The sequence below is a fragment of the Eulemur rufifrons genome, chromosome 6, assembly GCF_041146395.1.
Source record: "Eulemur rufifrons isolate Redbay chromosome 6, OSU_ERuf_1, whole genome shotgun sequence".
Classification (NCBI taxonomy): Eukaryota; Metazoa; Chordata; class Mammalia; order Primates; family Lemuridae; genus Eulemur; species Eulemur rufifrons.
The window spans coordinates 97140602-97164899 of NC_090988.1; the positions used below are offsets into that span (position 1 = coordinate 97140602).

At 53.2% G+C, this 24298-nt stretch overlaps 1 protein-coding gene across 3 annotated transcripts; it reads right to left on the reverse strand.

Annotated features, from left to right (window-relative positions):
- Positions 1–480: 480 nt before the first annotated feature.
- On the reverse strand, positions 481–24090 carry CAPN1 (calpain 1). 3 transcript variants are annotated; one of them, XM_069471607.1, is made up of 21 exons: positions 23976–24090; positions 22424–22691; positions 22194–22263; positions 21809–21927; positions 19508–19641; positions 19230–19398; positions 18413–18496; positions 17989–18074; positions 17603–17677; positions 17309–17469; positions 7127–7314; positions 5328–5539; positions 5188–5227; positions 4543–4608; positions 4405–4462; positions 3606–3670; positions 3096–3164; positions 2763–2841; positions 2002–2118; positions 1544–1602; positions 481–1176 (listed from the first exon to the last, which is right to left on the reverse strand). In XM_069471607.1, exons 2-21 carry the CDS (start codon positions 22688–22690, stop codon positions 1150–1152), a joined length of 2145 nt encoding a protein of 714 aa, XP_069327708.1. In that variant the 5' UTR covers position 22691; positions 23976–24090; the 3' UTR covers positions 481–1149. The 3 variants fall into 3 exon arrangements, with proteins under 3 accessions (XP_069327708.1, XP_069327709.1, XP_069327707.1); XM_069471608.1 differs by lacking the exon at positions 23976–24090 and adding an exon at positions 23544–23598; XM_069471606.1 differs by lacking the exon at positions 23976–24090 and adding an exon at positions 23383–23506.
- Between the last annotated feature and the right edge of the window lie 208 nt (positions 24091–24298).

Sequence of the window (24298 nt, forward strand, 5' to 3'; positions counted from 1 at the left end):
CTGGTAAAAAAAGCTGGGATCCCAGAGGGGGCTGGAGTGGCTTACATAAGCTGCAGGTGTCTGGGTCACAGGGGCACCCCCCACCGCGGGAGGACCTGAAAGAGGCTCTGTGCTCTGGGGGAGCTCGCGGGGGTCAGGTTTGTGCTAAGTAGAGGTTTAGGTTTCAGCTGGAGTGTCACCTCAGGGGGCGGGAGTGTGCAGGAAAGGCAGGGGGTGAGCAGGACCTTGTGGGCCTCAGCTGGGACCCTGTCCCTGCAGCTGGGGCCCTGGGGCCCATCCTCCCTGACCTGCCAGGGCCAGAATGTCCCCACCCAGCTGCCCCGTATTCCAGCAGGAGTGCAAGCCTCCAGGGCCATGCGGAAGGAGATGGAGGATGGAGAGGTGGGAGGGCAGGGGTGGGCTGAGGCCACCAGCTGTCCCCATAAGCCAGGCAGCAGATTGGGGAGAAATACACTCCTGAGACAGGTATGGGTTCTTTTCCTTTATTATTTGGGGTTCCTCCACATGGAAACATGGGACCTCCCCACCCCACGCCTAGTGCCTCTGGCACCCCTGTAACCAGTACACCAGTTCCTGAAGAGTCCCCTTTAAAATCACCAATATAAAAAAGGAGGGAGGGAGGGCCTGACCACCCTGCAGGCTGGGCAGGGCTGCTGGGCAGAGAGGGGGCCTTGGCTTCTGCAGGAAGGCACAGGCGTCCCAGCCCCGGGGCTCCCCCGGCCGGGAGGGGGCTCTGCATGCCTGGACTGCGTGTGCAGAGCTAGTGGTTACAGTTTACAGTCCGCAGGTGAGGCCGGGGGTCGGGCTGGGTGGGTGGCCTCTGAAGTGAGGGGAGGGGACACATCTGGATGCTTGGGGGGCCTGGGGCTGTCCTGAGGCAGGGACAAGCGAAAGCTGCCTTCCTGGTAGGCTGATGGGAGGGTCTGGGGGGCCATCCCAAGCCCAGGGCTGGTACAGGCAGGGAGAGCCACACAGCTCTGCCCAGGGCAGATGACCGGGCGTGGCTGGGAGAGGAGGGGACAGGAGGGTGGGCACCTCCCAGCTCTGAGGAAGGCACTTGCAGCTGGCATGGGCTGGCGTGGCGCAGCAGGAGGTGTGGCTTGGCAGACAGGAGAGGAGAGGAGCTGGGCGGGGGGGCCACACCCCACCTCAGGCGAACATGGTCAGCTGTAACCACTGGCGGGAGGAGAGCAGACGGCTTCCTCAGCCTCCCTCCCCACCGAACCCCAAGCCCAGCCCACTGCCCCAAGGCTCAGCAGCCACCATGTCTTCACCCCCTGGAGGGACCCTTACTGGGGGGCTACTTTCCTACTCTTCTGCCCCCAGGAGACCAGGCTGCTGGCTCCCGCAGAGGCCCCCAGAGCCTGCCCTCCTCCTCCTTTCCAAAGCCCAGGCCTCCCACCCTGGCCCTCCAGGACTGAGGAGGCCCAGCCTTTTGGGCTGGCTCTGAGGCCCAGGCCCCTGCCAGGAAGGGACAGGGGAATATTGGTCAAATAAGGAAACTCAACCACCTCAAATTCTTCCCCCACTGTGGGGTTCCCACCTTAAACAAGTCAAAGGTCACGACTCCATCCAGATCTGTGTCCAGAGTTTTGAAAAATCCTGTGTGTTCAAGAAAAGATGACATGGGGTGAAAACACAGTGGGATATTTGCACAGGGCCAGGACTGGCCCCTCTTCCCGTGTGACCCTCCCCCCACCTTCCCACAGTACTCTAGGCTGTCACCCCTTGAAGGCAGGAAGTGGCTCTTCCTGCTGCCTGAGAGCCCCCCAATTCCCTCCCCTCCCCCACTCTCCTAGCCCTCAGCCTCCAGGTGACCAAGCACAGAGGCCACCTGGGCCCAACCTCAGACCTCAGCCTCTCTGGCACATGCCTACTACACTGGCCTGTATCTGCCATTCACCCCTCTGTCTGTTCCCACCAGCTCACAGGGGATGCATTTGGGATAGGGCTGGATGGTGGGATAGGGCCGGAGGGTGCGAGCCGACTGGGGACACTCACGGAACATGGTCTCCAACCGAACCAGGCAGCACACAAAGTTGTCAAAGTCGACAGCCAGGTCGGGCTCGGAGTAGCGGGTGATGATGAGCTCGTACAGCTTCTTGTTGAGCTTGAAGCCTGGTCCAGGAGAGTGAGTGAGGTCAGGCGGGTGCAGCCCCTGCCCAACAGGACGGGGGTGCAGAGGGGCAGGGTCCCCGGGAACAGAAAGGGAGGGGGTGGGGCTAGACAGGGTGCTTGGGGCCTTCTCTTCTCCAGGAGCCTCCTGGGCAGGGCCAGTCCCAGAGGGAGCACCAGGGCCCAGGTCGTGCCAGAGAAGCAGGAGCTGGCCAGCGAGGACGCAGGAGTCTGGCTTCGTTTGTCCCAAATGCCCTAGCCTCATCCTTGCAGGGCCACCAGTCTGGGCCCCACTCCTCTCCCATGGGAGGCTCTGCGGCCTGGCTCTGCCTCTCCTGGCTGTGAGGCCGGAGGTCAGTCACCTTCCCTCCTGAGCCTCACTATTGTCACGTGCACAGTGGGGATCATAAAAGACCCCGTCTTCCTAGGCTGCAGCGAGGAGGAAGGAAAGCCAAGAAAGCACTTAGCTCAGTAACCACAGGGAGAAGACAAAGGACGGCTGTTACCACATCACTAGCACCTCGGGGACATGGGCCAGTGGGGTGGGCCACTGCCCTGGGGAGCTGTCAAGGAAGCAGCCTGGGGCCTGGGAGCAGTGAGGCCATCTGTCCTGGGCCCCACAGGTGCCACTAGCCTCTGGGGCTCACCTGCAGATTCGATGGCCATCCGCATCTCGTAGGCACTCATGCTGCCCGACTTGTCCAGGTCAAACTTCCGGAAGATGGACTGGAGCGGAGGGCAGAGGATGAGGGCCAGGCCGAGTCAGCCAGCCCCGCCGGCCCACCCCCCCAGGGTGGCTGTGGATGGAGGGGAGGCCCAAAGGTGGCTCAGTTGCTGGGACGTGGGGGCTCAGGGTCCGGGAGGCTGCAGAGGAGGGCCTGGCCTACTCAGCCAGCCTGGGCACCAGCTGAGCAGCCTGGCCCCGTATGACTGAGGCCACAGAGGGGAAGGGAGGTTCCCAGCCAGTGGGGACGACCTACCAGGTAGTTCCGGATGCGGTTCCACAGGATGTTGAACTCCACCAGGCCCAGCTTCCCATTGCCATTGCGCTGGGCGGCCGTTAAGGCAACTCCACAGCTTAGACCCGGCATGTGAGAATGAGCAATTGAGAAGGGGAGGCGGGCGGCAGAGAGCAAGCCAGAGGGAGGGCAGGGCAGGAGCAGCAGGGGCCACGTGCAGCCAGCTTGCAACCAGGCTTGCCTCCTTCTCTGAATTGGGGTGCAGCGGAGTGGGCTGGGCAGGGGTGCAGAGACAATACCAGGCCTAGCTCCACTTTTCACGTGACGCAAGCCCTGTGCCTCAGTTTCTCCCTCCTAATCAACAGGAAGATGCCCCAGAAGACACCTGACCACGGGGCACTGGTGCATCCACACTTCACAGCTCTGTCCCATCCTCTGTGCTGCTCCTGGGACAGCTCGCCCAGCGCCTTTCTCCTGCCCATATCCCAAGCCAAAACGCCACTCGGGAGGCACAAGCAAATGGAAGGATACGTCCATGAGGTTCACCATGCTGCGGCACGACTCCATGCTGAAGCCCTTGGTCCGCAGGTCTTTGTCTGTAAGAAAAATCAGTTCCAAGCCCTCAACCCAGTGAGCGTCCTGTGCCTGCCCCTGCTGGGGCCAGGTAGGGCGCAGTCGGGGAGGTGGGATTCCTGCCAGTGGATGTGAAATCTAGCAGAGGAAGTGGGCAGGATTGTTTTTCTCACCGGGAAATACAGGTAAAGGATTTTAGCAATCAAGCCACTGTCCTGACAGCCACAGATTAATCCAAACTAAAATGAAATGAGCACTAAACAGACGTGAAAGAAACTGGGCAGAGTGGGGTTCACTGCGGGCTCCGAGGGCCGGCAGGGCTTCCCTAGCGGAGCAGAAGAAGAAGGTTCTGGGCCGAGGGAACCGAGCCATGGAGGTCAGAGGCAGCTTGGCGCACGGGCGGTTCGGGGCGGCTGCCTTCAGCTGCGTGTCACAGGGAGTGAAGCCAGCCACGTTCCGCTCCCCTAGCCACTCGGCCTGGCCCAGGGGGCATCTCTGGGAGGAAGGGGAGCCTTGCCCTTGGCACCAAGGCACAGAGCTCAGGACAGGGAAGAGGGGTGCAATAGGACAGCATGAGGCGTTTGGGGTGAAAATGGCAGGGAGCCGGGCTCAGAAAGGCAGTGGAGGGATCCCCCCCACACACACATCAGGGAGTGGGGTTCGGCTCAACATGGGACCTGAAGCCCGATTCTGACACTTGGAGGAAGTGGGGGGGGGAGCAGGAAATAAGGTGGAGAAGACACTTGGGGACACTCACGTTTGCTAATGATCCTGTTAAGGATGGTCTGCAGCTCCTTGACGCTGATCTCCATGTCCTGGGGAAGAGAGAGGATGGCACCTCCCCGGGGACCCGCTGCCCTCGGTGGCCCCGCCCACCCCGCCTCACCCAACCTACCGCCCCAGCCAGTTGCCTGAAGAGGGCCTTGAAGTTCTCGTCAATCTCCTCTTCTGAGAGCACTTGCTGGACCGAGAAGGGGGGAAAGCAGGTAAGGGGCCCACCCCGGCCACGTGGACGGCAGCTGGAGGGAGGGCAGGGACCACTCCTTTGCTGCATGTCACCTCGACTCTCCAAGCCTCACTTTTGTGACCCATAAAATGGGAATCTAGTGCCCGCCCTGCCCCCTGGGGGATGCAGTTCAGCTCAGCGACGAAAGGGAAGGGTTTGGATCCTTGCTGTATGACCCTGGGCAAGTTCCTTAACCTCTCTGAACCTGAGTTTCCCACTCAGAGGAGATCTCGTGACAGGACCCACACATGATTGTCATGCGGCGGAAAATGAGATGACCCAGGTGAAGTGCTCAGCACAGAGCCAGCGAAGAGAGAGAGCTCAGGGACTGCACCGTTATGATCACAAGTCCTTGCAAACTGTGAAGTGCTGGGCAGATGAGGGATTAGCATTACTCTCAGGGCTCTCGTGGGGTGATGGGGGTGTGCCTTGCCGGCAGGAGCCCAAAACCCAGGGGCTGCCACATCCAGGTCCTCATCACACACCCGGGGAAAGGGAGAGAGGACGGTGCCTGGTGGGGCTGGGACCACGCACCTCATCCGGGAGATTGGCCTGGATCTGGTCGTCCAGCTCCCTGCAGAGAGTGGGAAGAAACAGCGGGGTCAGAGTGGGGGACAAAGCAAGGGGCCTGGAGGTGGGGGAGGGCAGAGCAGCGGGGGTCCAGGCTGACTCACTGGGTCCCAGCGCTCTTTTCCGAGAAGAAGCGGAGCACAAAGTCACCCTCCTTGTTGGGCTCGAAGGTGGAGGGCACCACAACGTACTCCCCGGGCGGCAGGCGGAAGCGGGTGCTGACCTCCCGCAGGTTGATGAACTGCTCTGAGCGCGCCCGGGACGAGTTGGCCAGGAAGAAGTCCCGCTTCAAGTGCACGGCTGGCTGGCCCACCAGCTGGAGGGAGGGAGGGGGCGCGGGGCTGCAGCTGCCCACTCAGCCCCTCCTCAGGGGCCAACCCCAGACCAGACCCCGACCCCAGGCTCCAAGTCACTCACAGCCTGTGTGACCCTGATAAGTCATTTTGCCTCAGTTTCCTCATCTGTAAAATATTACCCTACCTGCTGCAAGAGTGGAGGGTTATAAGGAGTGATTAAATGCAGATAAGGCACATATTTAAATAATATTCTCACTGTTACTACTTGGAGTTTCCCCATGTCAGACGCTGCAGGGAGCTTGGCACCTTATTTAATGCTCCCGACAGCCCTGTGAGGCAGTGCTGTTATGCCCACTTTACAGACAAACACTGAGGCTCAGAGCTTAAGCAACTTGCTCAACACTTTGCTCCCAATATTGACCCAAAATGCCCCAGTCAGCACTTACTCAGTGTCAACGGCAAGATGGGAAGAGCCTCATGTGTGCATGTCGGGGGTGCTCTGAGGACCAGGGTTCAAATCAAGCCCCCTCACTTATACCTGCTCTGACCCTCAGGAAAGCAATGTTTGTTCTGCCCACTGAATAGTCAGGGGAAAGCACTTTTCAAGCAGTAAAACAAGGTGACTTCTTAGCTGTCCATGCAAGGGTGGGTTTGCCACTGTGCTGCTCCCCTCTGGGCACCCTCAGGTCACGTGCTGGGGGTATGTAAATCCAGGTGAGTCAGGTGCCACACCTACCTCTGGAGGGACCTGCAAGAGAGACAGGGGAAGTTAGAGAAGCGTGTTTGTCCCAGAGGCAGAGGGCAGAGTGCATCCTGGGCAGAGGTCCTGAGTTCTTAGGTGGGAGTGACAGGATAAGGAGACAGGACTCAGACCTGTCCCCACACCAGAGAGTGATCCCAAGAGGGAGGGCCCAGGCAGGGCTCTCTTTGTCCCTGGAATGTCCTAGGGCTCAGCTCTGAGTCACAGTCTCCAGGACAGCCCCCAGAGTGGCTACCAAAACGTCCTAGAGGCCAGGGACATGAGAGGTCCACACCAGTTTGCTACCAGGGGCTCTGTGTGTAGGCCAAGGCTGTCGCTTCCTTTGCCCTGGCCAGGGAGGTCCAGAAGTCCCCTCTCCCCTCCGCCTCCGTCTTGAACACAGTCAGGAGTTATAACCACAGAGAATGGGGGTGGGGGGGCGTCCCTGTCATACACCTCCATTCCAGCCTCCACTGACACTCTTCCGAGACAGGGAGCTCCCGACTCCCCTGGGGCAGCCCATGGCACGGGCCCTCTTCTCTCTAAAGCTGAGCCAAAGTCTGACCCAAGAAGCTGCCTCCCCAGGTATCAGCTGAGCCAACTCCCCTTCCCAGAGCAGCATCCCGCCCTCTGAGGATGAAGGTGAATCCCAGAATCTCTCCTTGCCAAGCCAACCACATTCCTCTCCCCGCTCCCCCATGGGATGCATTGTAGGTCCCAGTCCGGCCAGAGAGCTTCGGCACGTGCCTCTGGAGGCTCGCTCCGGGCCACCAGCCTCAGGATGCGGCTGCCCAGTGCGCCCAGGATGGGCCCGCGCGGCGATGGCCTCTGGCGCCCCCTGGCGGAAGCCTGCCAGTGCTGGGGGAACCCCCGGGCTCACCTCGTAGACCGCGAAGCCAATGGTCTCCATGTCCCGGCCAAAGCGGCGCTCGCGGCGGCGGTGCTTCTGCATGAGGGCGAGCACGAAGCTGCAGCCTGACTCGCGATCTCCGTAGTCGTCTGGGTCATCCACCTCCTCCAGCCGGATCTTGAACTGCGGGTTCACCCAGAAGGTGGCTGCAGGTCGGGGGAGGCGAGATCAGAGGTGGGGCAGACAGAATGGCCCTGCGCAAGCCTCACCTGCACACTCCCCTGTGTCCATTCCTTCATTCAACAAACATTAGTGAGTGCCCAGCGTGTGCCAGGTGACCGGCATGCAGCCGGGACAGACAGTCCTGCCCTCGTGGGCTTGCAGTCCAGAAGCAAAGGTCTGAGCGTGAGCAAGTCAGGTCAGTGAACAGAGTAATGACAGAGAGCAAGCGGAAGTGGGTCAGTGAAGGTGACATGTGAGCTGAGACCTGAAGGCACAGGTCTGGGAAGATGCTGGGAAGCACGAGCCAGGCAGAGGGAGATCCAAGAGCAGAGGTGGGGAAGAGCCCCTACACATCTGCGGGACAGCAGGCACCCGGGGAGCCCAGTGATCCAGGGAGGTGGCAGAGGTGGGCAGGCGTTGGTCAGGGGATAAGGTATGTGGATTGAATCAAAGTGCAAAAGGACCCTGCAACCCGCTTGCAACAGAGAGGGACATGAACTGATTAACATTCTAAAAGGTGACTCGGAGCCTCTGTGTGGGCAATGGCTTAGATGAGGGCAAGAGAGAAAACAGGGGTCTGATAGGAGGTCACAGAGAGCCAGCCGGGGCTTGCGCTTCTGGTAGTTTGGTGATTTAGCTGCTTGAAGGACCCTCTTGACTAAAACCACCCAGTACTGGAAAGAATATGCAAAATTTCTTTTTAAAGGCACTAATAAGCCACAGGCCCCCCGCCCCCACCAAATTGACAATAATCAAAAAGATAAGTAAGTGTTGGCGAAGATGTGGAGGAATCAGAATACTGCTAGTGAAAATTAACACGGTACAGCCACTTTGGAGAAAAGTCAGGCAGTTTCTCAAAAGGTTAAGCACAGAGCTACCATATAACCCAGCAATTCCTCTCCTAGGTATATACGCAAGAGAAATTAAAATATATGTCCATGAAAAAACTTGTACGTGAATGTTCACAGCAGCACTATTTATAATAGCCAAATGGAGGAAACAACCCAATTATCCATCAACTGATGATTGAATATACAAAATGCATATCCAAACAATGGAATGTTATTTGGCAATAAAAAGGAACAAAATACTAATACACGTGACAACATGAATGAACCTGGAAAATATTATGCTAATTGAAAAAAGCCAGTAGCAAAAGACCACATATTGTATGATTCCATTTATATGAAATACTCAGATCAGGCAAATCCACAGACAAAAAGTGGATTAGTGATAGCCAGGGCTGGCAAGTGAGGGCCAAGGGATACACAGTCTGTTTTGGGGATAATGAAATGTTCTAAAATTGATGTGATGGTTGCACAACTCTGGGAATATACTAAAAGCCACTGAATTATACACTTTAAGTGGGCCGGGCGCGGTGGCTCATGCCTGTAACCCTAGCACTCCAGGAGGCCGAGGCGGGAAGATCACTTGAGCTCAGGAGTTCGGGACCAGCCTGAGCAAAAGCAAGATCCCATCTCTACTAAAAATAGAAAAAATCAGTCAGTGGTAGTGATGTGCACCTGTAGTCCCAGCTACTCGGGAGGCTGAGGCAGGAGGATCGCTTGAGTCTAGGAGTTTGCAAAGTAAATAATGCCAAAGGGCTTCTGTCAATCCCTGGATACCCTGAGCCCTGGATACACAGGCAGAAGATAAAGTCCAGGATCTACCGGAGGCAAAGAATCCAATAGAAGATTCCGGCGACAAAACTGGAACCCTCATGAGGAATGCCAGCAGTTAAGTATGAAAGAAAAATAAAGCCCACTGGGATGAGGGGAAAAAAATAAACACAGGCCGGGCACGTTGGCTCACGCCTATAATCCTAGCACTCTGGGAGGCCGAGATGGGCGGATTGTTTGAGCCCAGGAGTTCGGGACCAGCCTGAGCAAGAGCAAGACCCTGTCTCTACTAAAAATAGAAAGAAATTATATGGACAGCTAAAAATATATAGAGAAAAATTAGCCGGGCATGGTGGTGCATGTCTGTAGTCCCAGCTGCTAGGGAGGCTGAGGCAGTTGGATTGCTTGAGCCCAGGAGTTTGAGGTTGCTGTGAGCTAGGCTGATGCCCCGGCACTCTAGCCTGGGCAACAGAGTGAGACTCTGTCTCAGAAAAAAATAAAATAAATAAATAAATAAATAAACACAAGCCAGCCTTCACATGACCCTTGAGTTTTAATTTATACTGCCTGTGAGGTCAAGGAAACATTAAGGAAAGAATTTAGTTTTAAAAGGGTCCAACCTAAGTTGGTGGCATCCCAAGTGACGGATAGAAACACACGGGAGGAACTTCAACTGAGGACTCAAAAACAACTCCCACACATGAACTTCTAGGCCAAATGAGACAGAGACTTAACAAGGAAACAAGGCACTATGACTGAGCACCCACAGCTACAATGGACAAAGACTGACAAACCAAGACTTCAGATATTAACACTCTCAGACACGGAATATAAAAGGCTATGTTTACTATATTTAAAGAAATAGGGGTGAGATGGCTCACATGTGTAATCCTAGCACTCTGGGAGGCCGAGGTGGGAGGATCGCTTGAGGTCAGGAGTTCGAGGCCAGCCCGAACAAGAGTGAGACCCCATCTCTACTAAAAATAGAAAATTAGCCGAGCATGGTGGTAGGTGCCTGTAGTCCCAGCTACTCGGGAGGCTGAGGCAGGAGGATTGCTTGCACCCAGGAGTTAGAGGTAGTTATGAGGTAGGCTGATGCCATGGCATTCTAGACCAGGTGACAGAACAAGACTCAGTCTCAAAAAAAAAAAAAAAAAAAGAAAGAAATGAAAAGTTTGGAAACATGAGCAAGAATTACCAGATTTGAAAAGATCCATTAAAACTTCTACTAGAAATAAAAAAAAATTAATTGAAATTCAGTACTTAGAAGAACTAACCAAATATTTGACACAGCCAAAAAGAAAATTAATGAATTGAGAATGTAGCTGAGGAAACTGCCTGGGACACAATCCAGAGAGAAGATGGAATGAGAAGGTACATCTCACATTTGATTGGAATTCCAAAAGGAGAAGATAGAGTGGGAAGGAGGTGATATTCTAAAGGGTCATGGTTAAAAATTTTCTGGAATTATTGAGAGACGTCAATTCAGATCCAGGAAGCTCAATAAATCCAAAGAAGAATGAAAAGAAATCCATACCTCCACAGATCATGGTGAAATCATAGAATATGAAAGAAAAAAATTTAAAAGATTTTTTTAAACAAAACATGGTAGACAGACTCTGGACTCACACACAGCAACAATGGAAGCAGAACAAGGAATAATAGTATCTTCAATGGGCTGAAAATAATGTCAATCCAGACAACTGTTAAGAATAAGCACATTATACCAGCCTGAGCAAGAGCGAGACCCCGTCTCTATTAAAAATAGAAAGAAATTATCTGGACAGCTAAAAATATATATAGAAAAAATTAGCCGGGCATGGTGGTGCATGCCTGTAGTCCCAGCTACTCGGGAGGCTGAGGCAGAAGGATTGCTTAAGCCCAGGAGTTTGAGGTTGCTGTGAGCTAGGCTGACGCCACGGCACTCCAGCCCAGGGAACAGAGTGAGACTCTGTCTCCAAAAAAAAAAATAAATAAATAATCAAAAAACTCTCCACAAAGAAAGGCGCAAGATCAGATAGATGGCTTCACTGGCAAATTCTACCAAACACTTAAAGAAGAATTAACACCAACCCTTCTCAAATTCTTCCAGAAAACTGAAGATGAGGGAACACTTTCTAACTCATTCTATGAGGACAACATTACCTTGATACCAAAACTAAACAAAGACATCATAAGAACATTACAGACCAATATCACTTATGAATATAGATGCAAAAACCCTCCAAAAAATGCTAGCAAACCAAATCCACCACTATATTGAAAGGAACATACACCATGATAAAGTAGGATTTATCCCAGAAATGCAACAGTAGTTCAACAAAAGAAAATCAATGCAATACACCACATCAATAGAATGAAGGGGAGAAAACTCCACATGATCATCCATCTCAATTGATGCAGAAAAAGCACATCCTTTCGTGAGAAAAAAAAAATTCAGAAAATTAGGAATAGAAGAGAACTTCCTAACATGGTAAAGAGCATTTATGAAAGACCCACAGCTAATATTATACTCAGTGGTAAAAGAAAGCTTTCCCTCTAGGATCAGGAACAAGATACCACTTATATCATTGCTATTCAACATTTTCCGGAAAGTTCTAGCTAGAGCAATTAGGCAAGAAAAAGAAATGAAAGGCCTCCAAATTGGAAAGGAAGAAGTAAAACTCTCTATTTGCATATGACATGATCCTATATATAGAAAATCCTGAAGAATCCACAAGAAAGTTATTAGAGCTAATAAATGAATTCAGCAAAGTCATGGGTTACAAAATCAAGACACAAAAGTCTGTTATGCTTCTATCTATACACCAGCAATAAACAATCTGAAAAGAAAATTTAGAAAACAATTCCTGTACAATAGCATCCAAAAGAAGAAAATAAATAAATTTAACCAGGGAAGTGAAAGACTTATACACCAAAAATTACAAAATATTGCTGAAAGAAATTAAAGACAAAAAAAAAAAAAAATCAAAAGACAGCCCATTTTTATGGATTGGACAAATTGATGTCCTTAAGATGTCAATACTAACTGAAGTGATTGAGAGAGTCAATGAAATTCTTGTCAAAATTTCAGCAGCCTTTTTCACAGAGTGGAAAAGCTGATCCTCAAATTAATATAGAATTGTAAGCCCACAAGCCAAAACAATCTTGAAAAAGAACAAAGTTGGAGGACTCACACTTCCCAATTTCAAAACTTACTATATACAAAACCACATAATCAAAACAGTGTGGGTTGGGTGCAGTGGCTCATGCCTATAATCCCAGCATTCTTGGGAAGCTGAGGCCAGAGGATCACTTGAGGCCAGGAGTTTAAGACCAGCATGGGCAATATGGCAAGACCCTGTCTCTACAAAACATTTTAAAATTAGGGCCGGGCGCGGTGGCTCACGCCTGTAATCCTAGCACTCTGAGAGGCCGAGGCGGGTGGATCGCTCGAGGTCAGGAGTTCGAGACCAGCCTGAGCAAGAGTGAGACCCCGTCTCTACTAAAAATAGAAAGAAATTATATGGACAACTAAAATATATATATACAAAAAATTAGCCGGGCATGGTGGCGCATGCCTGTAGTCCCAGCTACTCGGGAGGCTGAGGCAGGAGGATCGCTTAAGCCCAGGAGTTTGAGGTTGCTGTGAGCTAGACTGACGCCACGGCACTCACTCTAGCCCGGGCAACAGAGTGAGGCTCTGTCTCAAAAAAAAAAAAAAAAAAAAAAAAACATTTTAAAATTAGCTGGGCATGCTGGTGTGTGCCTGTAGTCCCAGCTACTCAGGAGGCTGAGGCAGGAAGATCACTTGAGCCCAAGATTCCGAGGCTGCAATGAGTTATGATCACGCCACTGTACTCTATCAAGCCAGGGAGACAGAGTAAGACCCCCATCTCTTAAAGAAAAAGACAAACAAACAAAAACAATGCGGTACTAGCATAAGGATAGATACATAGACCAAAAGAATAGAACTGAGAGTCCAGAAATAAACTCATACATCTATGGCCAATTGATGATTTGACATGGGTGCCAAGACCATCCAATGAGAAAAGAACAATCTTTTCAACAGATGATGTTGGGACAATTGGATTTCTACATGGAAGAGAATTAAGCTGGACCCTTACTTCACAGCATATGCAAAAATTAAGTCAAAATGGACCAACAACCTAAATATAAGAGCTAAAACCGTAACACTCTTCGAAGAAAACATAGGAGTAAATCTTTATGACCTTGGATTTGGCAATGGATTCTTAGCTATGACACCAAAATCATGACCAACAACAACAACAACAAATAGATCAATTGAGCAGCATCAAAGTTAAAAACTTCTGTGCTTCAAAGGACACTATCAAGAAATGAAAAGACAACCCACAGAATGGGAGAATAAATACGAAAATTATCTATTTTGTAAGAGTCATATCCAGAATATATAAAGAATACTTACAACTCAACAATGAAAAGAAAAATAACCCAATTTAAAAATGGGTAAAGTATTTGACTGGACACTCCAAAGAAGATATCTAAATGGCCAAAAAGCACATGAAAAGACGCTCAACACCATTAGTCATTAGGAAAATGTAGATCAAAAACTCAACAAGTACCCTGACCCCAAATAAAACTGAAGAGAGATTAAAAACAAAACAAAACAAAACAAACCTTCAATGAAATAACACTTCACACCCAGTAGGATGGCCATAATAAAAAGGATGGACAATAACAAGTCTTGAAGACCACGTGGAAAAATCAGAATCCTCATACATTGCTGGTGGGAATGTAAATTGTGCTGTTACTTTGGAAAACAATTGCCAGTTCCTCAAAAAATTAAACACGGAGTTACCATATGACCCAACAATTTCACTCCTAGTTATAGGCCCAAGAGAACTGAAAACATATCTTCACATAAACACATGCACATAGCAGCATTATTCACAAGAGTCAAAAACTGGAAACAACCCAAATGTCCATTGACTGATGACTGAACAAGCAAAATGTGATATATCCATACCATGGAATATTATTCGGCCATAAAAATGAGATGAAGTTGTTACCAAACTATACCATGAATGAACCTTGAAAACATTATGCTAAGAGAAAAAAGCCAGGTACAAAAGGCCACATATTGTATGATTCCACTTATATGAAGTGTCCAGCACAGGCAAATACATAGAGACAAAAAGTAGATTAGCGGTTGCCAGGGGTGGGAGGGAAAGTGATAGTGACTACTAATGGATATAGGGTTTTTTTTGAGGGTGAAAACAATGTTCTGGAATTAGATAATGCTGATGTTTGTACAACACTGCGAATATACTAAAACCCACTAAATTGTACTTATTAAAATATGAATTTTCTGGTATGAGAATTATATTACAATTTTAATAAACACTATGTATCGAAGTTGTGTAACTCAGTTGAAGAGGTACTTAGAGGGAAATTTATCACCTCAGGTGCTTATATAGAAAAAAATCTAAATTAATGAAATGAACATTTGAGAAGTCATAAAACGTAAAAATCAATCCAAAGAAAGTAGAATAAAGGAGATAATGAACAGAAAAGCAAAGACTAATAATATAGAAAAAAATACTATACAAAGGACCAACGAAGTCAAAAGTCATTTCTTTGTGAAGATTAATATTAACAAGCACCTCACAGGATTAATAAAGACAAAAGAGGCCAGGCACGGTGGCTCATGCCTGTAATCCTAGCACTCTGGGAGGCCAAGGCAGGAGGATAGCTTGAGGTCAAGACTTTGAAGTTGCAGTGAGCTACGATGGCACCATTGTACTCTACCCAGGGAAAGGTCAAATGCTTGTTATTGTATCAGCAACGTTTATGTGGGAGATGTAATTTTAAAGGCGAAACTATTTACAATAGGAACAAAATCCTAGGGTACCTAGGATTAAATCTCAAGAGGTGTATTAAGCCCTTTATGACGAAAATGATATAATTCTATTGAAAGACATTAAAGACCAAAATAAAGAGATATATACCACATTCTTGGATAAGGCTTAAATTGTAAAAATGTGAATTCTCCCCAAATTGGTCTATAGATCTTATCCAATTCCAAATTAAAATCTGAAAATGATTTTTCATAGGACTTGGTAAACTGACTCTAAAATTCATATGCAAAAACAAAAGAAAAGAACAGCTAAGAGACTCTTGAAGAAGGAATTCACTCTGTCCAATAGCAGGACTTCTTATAAATCTATAGCAATTAAATCAACATGTTACTGGCAGAGGGACAGACCAAGAGACAGAATGGTGAGCCCAGAACAGAACAGACCCAGAGCTCATATGGCCAAGCTGACGCTGCTGGGCAGTGAGGAAAGGAAGTACTTCTCAATAAATGGCCAGGGAACAGTGGTTATCCTATTTGAGGAAAAACTGAAATCGGATCCCTACAAGGGAGAAGAATGCTTCAGAACAGAGGGCAGTGAGCCACGCCGGGGACTGCTGGAGGATGCAGGACAGAAGGACAGAGCAGCAGGGGACTGTCAAAGCCACAGCCATTAGGTGATCTTCAAAAGGGCAGTCTCATCAGCATGGTAGGGATGCAGCTGGACTGGCAATGGTTAAACAATGAACCCAAAGTGAGAAAGGACATAGGGTGTGGTAATTCCTGAGAAATTCTGCTTTGAATGGGGCAGAGAAATGGGTGGGGAAGTGGGGTCAACAGAGGATCGCTTCTATTTGAAGACTGAGGATTCTTCATAACAACACAGGAGAAAGAGGTGACGGATAAAGGAGTAAATGTCTTCAGAGGTGGGGGCACCCCATGAACAGGAACAGTTCTGCCACTGTCACAGGTGGGCAGGCAATGAGGATGGGCGCAGGTGCAGACAAGGCTGGGGGATTTGGAGGTGGGAATATGACTAGGTGTCCTACAGGATGAAGTCCATCTTTTCTTTTCCTTTTTTTTTTTTTTTTTTTGAGACAGAGTCTTAAAAAAAAAAAAAAGAGAGAGAGTCTTGCTCTGTTGCCCAGGCTAGAGTGCCATGGCGTCAGCCTAGCTCACAGCAACCTCAAACTCCTGGGCTCAAGCGATCCTCCTGCCTCAGCCTCCCGAGTAGCTGGGACTACAGGCATGCGCCACCATGCCCAGCTAATTTTTCTATATATTTTTAGATGTCCAGCTAATTTCTTTCTATTTTTAGTAGAGATGGGGGTCTCGAACTCCTGAGCTCAAATGATCCTCCTGCCTTGGCCTCCCAGAGTGCCAGGATTACAGGCATGAGCCACCATGCCCAGCCTTCTTTTCTTTTTTTCCTTTTTTTGAGACACTCTTGCTTTGTTGCCCAGGCTAGAGTGCAGTGGTGTCATCATAACTCACTTCGACCTCCAACTCCTGGGCTCAAGCGATTCTCCCACCTCAGCCTCCCAAGTAGCTGGGACTACAGGCGCGTACCACTGCACCCAGCTAATTTTTTCTATTTTCATTAGAGACAGGTCTCACTCTTGCTTAGGCTGGTCTCAAACTCCTGAGCTCAAGCAATCCTCCTGCCTCAGCCTTTCAGAGTGCTAGGATTACAGGTGTGAGTCACCGCACCTGGCTGAGGTCTATCTTTTCAATGAAGTGTCCAAAGGTGAAAGTGTGATAGTGGAGGGAGGTTGAGAAGAGAACAGGAACATTCCTGGCTAGTAGTGGAATTGCAGGGGAGCATGCAAAGTGCTCATTTGAGGTTTGTGGCTGTGAATGTACAGGGAAAATACAGCCTCAGTTGTGATTTCTCTCCTGCCACATTCAATGGTTCCCAAGCTGGTGGACAGCTGGGTTCAACTAGGATTGTTGTGCCAGGTGGCAGGAACAGCGGGAGGGAGGAGCCAGGAGACTGAGAGAGTTTGCAGGTACAAGATTAAAATGATGACTCTAACCTAGGTAAGGAGAGAAGGCATGATGGGAGGTGAAGGATGGTGTAGAAGCGGTGGGTTCAACAGATTAGCTAGTTCCACGAGGACTGTGGAGTAAGGAAGCTGAAAGGGTCCCAGTGGAGGTCAGAGAGCAGAACGGCCGAGGCAGGACAGCTCTGGTGTGCCCTCAGGGCAGGGGCTGAGCTAAGGTGGAAGAAAAGGTTGCTCTCAGTTGGTCACATGGATCTAGATGCCCAGGGAAAGGTGGCAGAAGGGAGGAAGGTGGTGGCCAGGAGGGAAGGACTCAAGCCCCAAAATGGTGGGTGAATCGCAGCTCTTTAGAATTTACAAGGACATTTAATATTTTACTCCTCAAAGCAAATTTGAGAGATCAGCCTGACTGTCTCTATATTACAAGTGAGGAAACAGAGGCTCCGCGGGGTGACGTGCCTTGCCGGAGTCCCCGGAGCCAGAAAGCAGCGAGGCCCAGCCCCAGCCCCTGTGTACCCTGTGGGCCCGAAGGCTCGGTCACCTGGGTAGTTCCGGCAGCCCCCCGCAGTGCTGCCCCGCCGCCAGGTGCCCTCGTAGAGTGTGGTGTTCCAGTTGCGGATCGACCGGCTCTTGAGCGCGTCGGGCGTCAGGTTGCAGATCTCCAGGCGGGTGAACTCGCGCATGAAGTCTCGGAATGACATCCTGAGCATCAAAGTGCAGAGGTGAGTCACAGCCCCAGTCAGAGCACGACGATGCCGCTCGGGCTGGGTTTATAGGGACTGAGAGGTGGGGCAGACGGCCCCAAGAGGGGCCAAGCCGGGCCGGGGCCACTCACCAGAACTCCCCATCCTCCATCTTGATCCGGAGCTGATCCCGTTCATAAGGGTCCACGTTGTTCCACTCTGAGGAGCTGTGGGGAGCAGGGTATTGCTGGGGCTGGTGGGCTCTGTCCCTGGGGCCTGTCCACCCCTGCCCAGGTCAGAAGGCCTCCTAAGGTCAAGCCCTGAGATCCCAGTTCCACAGGGTTGTCTTATCAGGGCGGGTCAGATGCCCTGAGCAAAGCCACAGGCTGGGCACAGGGGCCTGCACAGCCTGACTCCGTCAGGGCAGTCCCCAGACCCGGTAACTCAATCCTGAGTCCAGCCCAGGCAGAAATGTCAGGGGCACCTAAGAGCTTCCCCGAGCCTCCCCAGCCAGTGCGCACTGCCCACGGCCCCTCACCTGTCACTCCAGGCTCCTGTCCACTCCACCTCGCCCCAGGGGTTCCGCATCCGGATCAGGTTCACCATCTGGCCCCGGTAGTTCACCTGTTCCCCAGAGCTCCCATCAGCACCAGCTTCTGGCACCTACTTTAACGTCCCTTCCCAGCCCACCTCCCATACCACCCCACCCTCTCCGAGCCCTGCTCAGCACCCAGATGAAGCCTGTCCTCCAGGAATTTACAGCTGTGCACATGAGCTACAGTCAATCAGGGCAGGACATGATAAGCATCTCAGGATGGGTGTCCCCAGGAGAGAGATAAAAGGCTGTCAGAGGTCATAGGAGGAGCCTGTGCCTCCCAAAGCCCTGGTCAGATGCCAGAAAGGCCAGGACAGGCAAGGAGGCAGGAACCACCCTGCAGGGGAGGCCCCACTCAGGGCAGTACCTGCTTGGCCCCAGTCACAGAGTAGGCGTGGCCCTTCACCAGCTTCTTGAAGGTGACAGCCTCCATGTCCAAAACACTGGAGATCTGCAGAAAGACACATGCACTGTGGTTGGGGTTCAGGCCCCCCACGCACATCAGAAGAGCCCCAAGCACTCATGGATCGTGGACATTCCCACCTGCACATGTAACAGCTGCTGGGAGTGGCAGGCAGGGACCCTGATCCCATCTAGCCATGCAGTCCCTCACCCCCACATATAGATGCCACTCCTTTTTGGGGTGGGGGGCAGCCTGGCTATTCCACCAAAACTGCCACTGGGGTGGGGAGGTGGGGAACCCAGGCACCTCCACTGACACTGCTACTGGCCATACAGCCTGCAGAGGGCCTCATGTGGAGGGACGTGAGGTCAGGATAGAGCCAGTTAGGGATGGGAAATGGGGGCTGGGGTCAGAGCTAAGGATTGCCATGATGTTGGGGTCAAGTCTGAGATCAAAGATGAGGGAGGCCTGGAGATGAGTCATGGGAACCAAGGAGCAGTGAAGGGTGGGCATGGGGCAAGATGACAGGAGTGAGAAGGGAAGTGGGCACAGTGGGTGGTTGGGAAACCAAGTCTGGGGAAGAGCTAAGGTTTTGAGGAAGGAGCAGGGAGGCAGGGACAGGAGTGACACCAGGTGTGGAGGTGGAAGGTGGGGCTGGAGTGACGGATGAAGCTAGGGTTGGGTTGGGGAGAGGGACCCACTGGAAGAGAGGACAGGTTGGGATACCAGGGCTGCAGGGTACCAGGGTCAGGGTGAGAGGGTCAGGGCTGGGCGCACTCACGTCAATGGAGCAGCCCAGCAGGGAGCCTCGCTCCAGCGCCTTGAGGATGATCTGGTAAAGGTCACTGGGTGCCTTTCTCAGCTCGTACCACTCGGTGACCCCGCCTGTGAAGTCCTCAAAGCCCTCTGAGGTGCTGCCCCCTGACAGGGCCTCATAGCTGCCGTTTACCCTGTGGGTAGCCCCAGATCAGCACTGTGGCATCAAGCAGGACCTGATAAGAGGGTCAGGAGCCCCCACCTCCAAGGTGGGCTGGAGCTGTGCCCTGGGCCCCTACTCACTTGGCATAGGCCTTCTCGAGCAGGGCGCTCCAGAACTCGTTGCCTTCAGCAGAGTGCACAAACACCAGCTTCCCGTCCTTGATGGGCAGCAGGTCATCCACGACCACGTCCACCCACTCCCCAAATTGCCACAGCTGCAGGGGAGGGGGCACAGTGAGTACCTGCCTCGGGATCCCCCTGGCCTGAGCTCCACCCTCAGCTCTGCCACTTACTAGATGCATTATTCTAGATACAAACTAGATGCATATAGGCTAGATCATCACATATACTAGATATACAGGAGATGCGTGTATACTAGATTATGTATACTACATATATGCTAAATACATGTATACTAGATATACACTAGCTACATGTATCTAGGTATTGAAGGAAATCAAAATATTCCACCCCAAAATATACTTGTCTGACATATTTTGAGACGGCTGTTCAGAAGGCCTGGGAAGAGAAGCAGCCCTGTACAGCTGTCTTTTGTGGGGGAGATTTGTATCTGTAGAGAAAAATCTGTGTTGATACAGCCAGGTTTTCTCTGAGGCCCTCCCTTGTTCAGATCTAGGAGACATTAACTGAGTCTAACAACTTTAAATGTCTGAAAGAAACATTTGCCATCTCTGTGAGGGCTGCTACCCGTGAGGTTTCGTCTACAGAGTGAGACCACCTTTGCTGGCCAGGCCTCTTCTTCCTCTCGCATAACCTGTCTTGCCACCGCAACCCGTTTTGGGCCATGCTCCAGCCTCCATTCTTTCTGTCACCTCAAAATGGTATATAAGCTTCTGTACCCCATTGGGAGGTTGGGGTAATCACTCTGTGATTCCCCCCGCCTCCCCGAGTATGCTAATAAATTTGTATGCCATTCCTCCTATGAATCTCCTTTTGTGAGGTGATTTTTCAGCGAACCTCCGTAGGGCTGAGGGGAAGCTTTCCTTTGCCCCTATAGTGTAAACTAGATACATAACCCTGAGCAAGTTAGCGCCCCTGAGCCTCAGTTTCCCTAGCCATAAAAGGGAACAGCAGTGCCTTCGGCACAGAAAAGTTAAACAAGAGCACAGAGGTAAAGCTTTTAGCGCAGCACTGAAACAAACCAAGGCTGGGCTCTCCACGAGGTAGCCCCTTTTCAGGCCATGCGCCCTACCTTCCCTCCCCGATCTAGGCCTAGGTGTGGGCGTTAGGGGGATAAGCATGTCATTGGATGGAGAATGAAAATGTGGCATCCGGATCCCTCAACCACAAGATGGGCAGGACTGATTCCCGCAATCACCGGGTTCCCTTCAGAGATGCCACAAGAGGCAGGTTTCCCAGAGGAGGAGAAGGGGTCAGGGCCCAGGCCCAGGGCGCCTGGAGCCAGAAGCGACCAAGTACTCCAGATACCACCTGAGGGGCCACTGCCGAACAATGAGGGTGGAGAGGAGGCGGGGCCCAAGGAGCACCAGTTGCGAACATGCGGCGGGCGGGGGGGGGGGGGTGTTGAGCAGGCCAATTAGAGGCCAGGGAGGAACAGATTGGAGGAATGAGGGAAGGGGGCGGGGAAAGGGGCGACGAGGCCGCGCCCCTGCGGACTAGAGCCTGGCAGGTGTGGCGCTCGGCCAAGGTGGATGGATCCACACGGTGGGTCCTCTAGGCCACCTCTTCCCGCGCAAGGTGGACGAGTACAGAGTGGGATAAGGGGCTCCCTGACTAGGCAGAAAGAGGGGACACCCAGGAGTCCTCCGGACAGGGCTAGGGCCACCAAGGCTGGAGGGTCTTATCCAGGGTTGCTGGGGTATGTCTCTCCCAACACCAGCTCATTGAGAATTAATTTATCTGACTTGAAAAATGGGTCCTGTGTGCAAATGACGTCAGGAAAAGCTGGTGTAAACAGACTTTCTTTTCTGCGGGGCTGTCAGAGGTTGCCAAAGCCCAGGAGGAGGTGGGAGATGGGAGGACTGACAGGTGGGGAGGGCCACATGTGCCGATCTGTTTGCCCCAGTGGAACACTCCTTTTTCAGATGGGGAAACTGAGACCCCGAGGAAGAAAGAAATTTGTCCCACAAGATATAACAGAAGTCTTTCTACTCTCCCCAGCACTTTCTACCCGATACGTACAACCACCCAGGAAAACTGCCAGGCGAGATACCTGCCCAACAGTTTCACACATGACAGACCTGAGATGGCACTGAGAGGTCAAATACCTTCCAGAGGGAGGGCTGGCCCCCGCAAGGTGTGGCCTTGGCCACCCTAACTTCAGAGTGCTGTGGGTCACCCTTCCGCATCTCCCCCAGTGCCTGCTACCCCTCCTCCCCAGGTGGGTGCAGGGCCCTTCACCTGGAAATGGAAGATGCCGGCATAGCCATTCTGGAAGCTCTGGCCGTGTGGAACCACTCGGTGCAGGAGGGTGTCGTTGAGGGTGAGGGAGGCGATAGCAGCCAGGAGCCAACAGTCCCCTGGGATGAGAGGGACCCACGTCGGCCTGCTTTACCAATCTGCCCCCGAGGGGTGCACGCAGATGCTCATTCAGGGGAGAACCAGGGGTGCCCAACTCCGCTTAGCTTACAGAAAAGACCCAGGAATCTGGGCAAACCAGCCTCGGTGCTGATAGGCAGAGCCTGTCTGGGCTTGCAGGAGGGAGGAGTTGGGGCAGAGCCCAAAGGAACGGGAATGGGGAACTACCGTGGAAAAAACACCCAGAACCCCACCCCGAGGGGCCTACCCAGCGCTCCCTGGCAGATGTCTGTGCGGGTAGCTCCATCCACGATGAACTGGGGGTTTGACAGCAGCTCCTATGAGAGACCCAGAGTCCTGTTCCTGTGTCGGCTTCTCCAAGAAACTGGCTCCCACCCACCCGAGACCCCCTTCCCCACCAGGGACCTGGAGTCCCATCCCCTATCCTCACCCAGGATCAGGAGTCAGCCGAGTCCCACCCAGGATGGCCCCCCTCACCGTGGGACGCTTCCATTTGATGCCATAGGTTTTGGAGGAGTTGGGACCCAGGTCCTTGAAGCCCAGGCTCTGAGCCACCGGGGGGAAGGCCTCATCGCGGAAGAGGGCCCCACTCTGCAGGCACTGTGCCCGCAGTTGCTCATAATCCTGGCCCAGGTACTTGATGGCATTCTCATGGCGGCCCAGGCCCAGCTCCTTGGCCCGCTGCTTCTGCACTTGTGCTGACACCCCAGTGCAGTACACGGGTGTGATGATCTCCTCTGCCATCCTATGGGACAGATGGGCCTGCTCAGAACCCAGGCCTTCCCAGGACTAGAACTGACCCTCCTGCCCCCACCCATCCTTTTGCCCCAAACCCAGGGTTTGCCTGCCTCACTGCTCCTCTCATGGAGTCAGGCTCTCAGACACCTCCCTATGCTCCCACAATCCAGGAAAGGGACTCCCAAGTTCCCGTGTGCCGGCCACCACCTCTCTACCCCCATACATTGCCACCACCTCTCCTTTCAGGGCTCCCATTGTCCTAGGCCTGCAGCTCTGTGGTCAGCCAGAGGGCCAGGTGGGGCAGGGCGGAGCCTCCTGATGGCACAAGGAACTGGGAAGGTGGGACACCCCGGGAAGGCCTCTCACCCTGTTTGCCGGCCTGTAACCCCCTCCCCAAACTAGCCAAGCTCCTAGCACACTGGCCCCTTTCCCTGGGGCTGAAAACCCCAGGCAGTCGGCGTCCTCCTCCCTAGACCCCTGAACAAGCTGGGGTGCAGAGCTGGTGGGCCCCAGCCCAGCCATTGGGGACAGTGGTGAGCTCAGGCAGGGGCAGGCGCCTGGGCTGTGCCTCTTCCCGAGCCCCCACCCCTGTCCCAGGCAAGCAGAGGACCCCGAGCAAGGGCCGAGCTGGGGCAGCCCTCAGCCCCGGAGCAGTGGCTGGGGTCAGGGAATCCAAGCCCGGCCACCCAGCTTCTTACCTGGGGGAGGGGTGTTTAGGGGGGCCGCTGCCGTCCCTGCGGCTGGCTTCCCGGTGGCAGCTCAGGGCAGGGCCCAACCAGGAAGAGCGCTCCTCCCCGCCCTCCTCCCGCCGCCCCTCCGCCCTCCCTCTCTTCTCTCCTCCTCCTCCTCGGGCTCCTACCCCGCTTCCTCTCGGCTCTCCCTTATCTCTCGGGCAAGGTCTCTGACTATCTCTTACTCTCGGTGTCGCCCAGCCCCTCCCTCCACAGGCCCCCAGGCAACTCCACAAGAGGGCAAATCAGTAAAAGGCAGAGTTGTCCCCGGGGAGGGGCCAGCGCCTGTCGGGATGGGGAGGGCTGGGGACGGAAGGGCACCGCGGGGGGTGGGGGAGGGCAGGGCAGGGGGTATTTTTAACCAGGGGCAGCAGCTCGAGTTGCAGGGCCGGGCTGCCCCACCCCGCGCTGCGCCCCCGGCGGGCACTCCCGCGTCGTCAAGCACTGGTGGCACCGCCTCCTGCAGCCCCCGGCCCGCCCCCTCCCCGGAGCCCCTGTGTCCGCGACCGCAGCTGTCCTCACCTGCTCCCAGCCGGTCCCCAGCGCGCGGCCGAGATTACCTCAGACTGCGGCAGCCGCTCCGGGAGGGGCAGGTCTGGCGGCCGGCGGACCCCTGCCGGACGCTCGGCAAAAGGCAGCCCCACCCCGCCGGGTCCCTGCCGCCGCAGCCGGGCTCCGGGCTGGGCCGCCTCCCCGCCCCCACCCCACCCCCGCGCCCTGGAGCTCAGGCCCCGGGCTCCGCCACCCCGCTCCGCGGCCCCGTGCTTGCGGGCGGGGCGCGGGGGGACCCGGGCTCGCCTCGTGACCTTGGGTAAGTCACTGGCCCGCGGGGCCTTGGTCTCCCGATGTGTGCAGCGAATGAATTGGAGGTGAGCAACCGTGG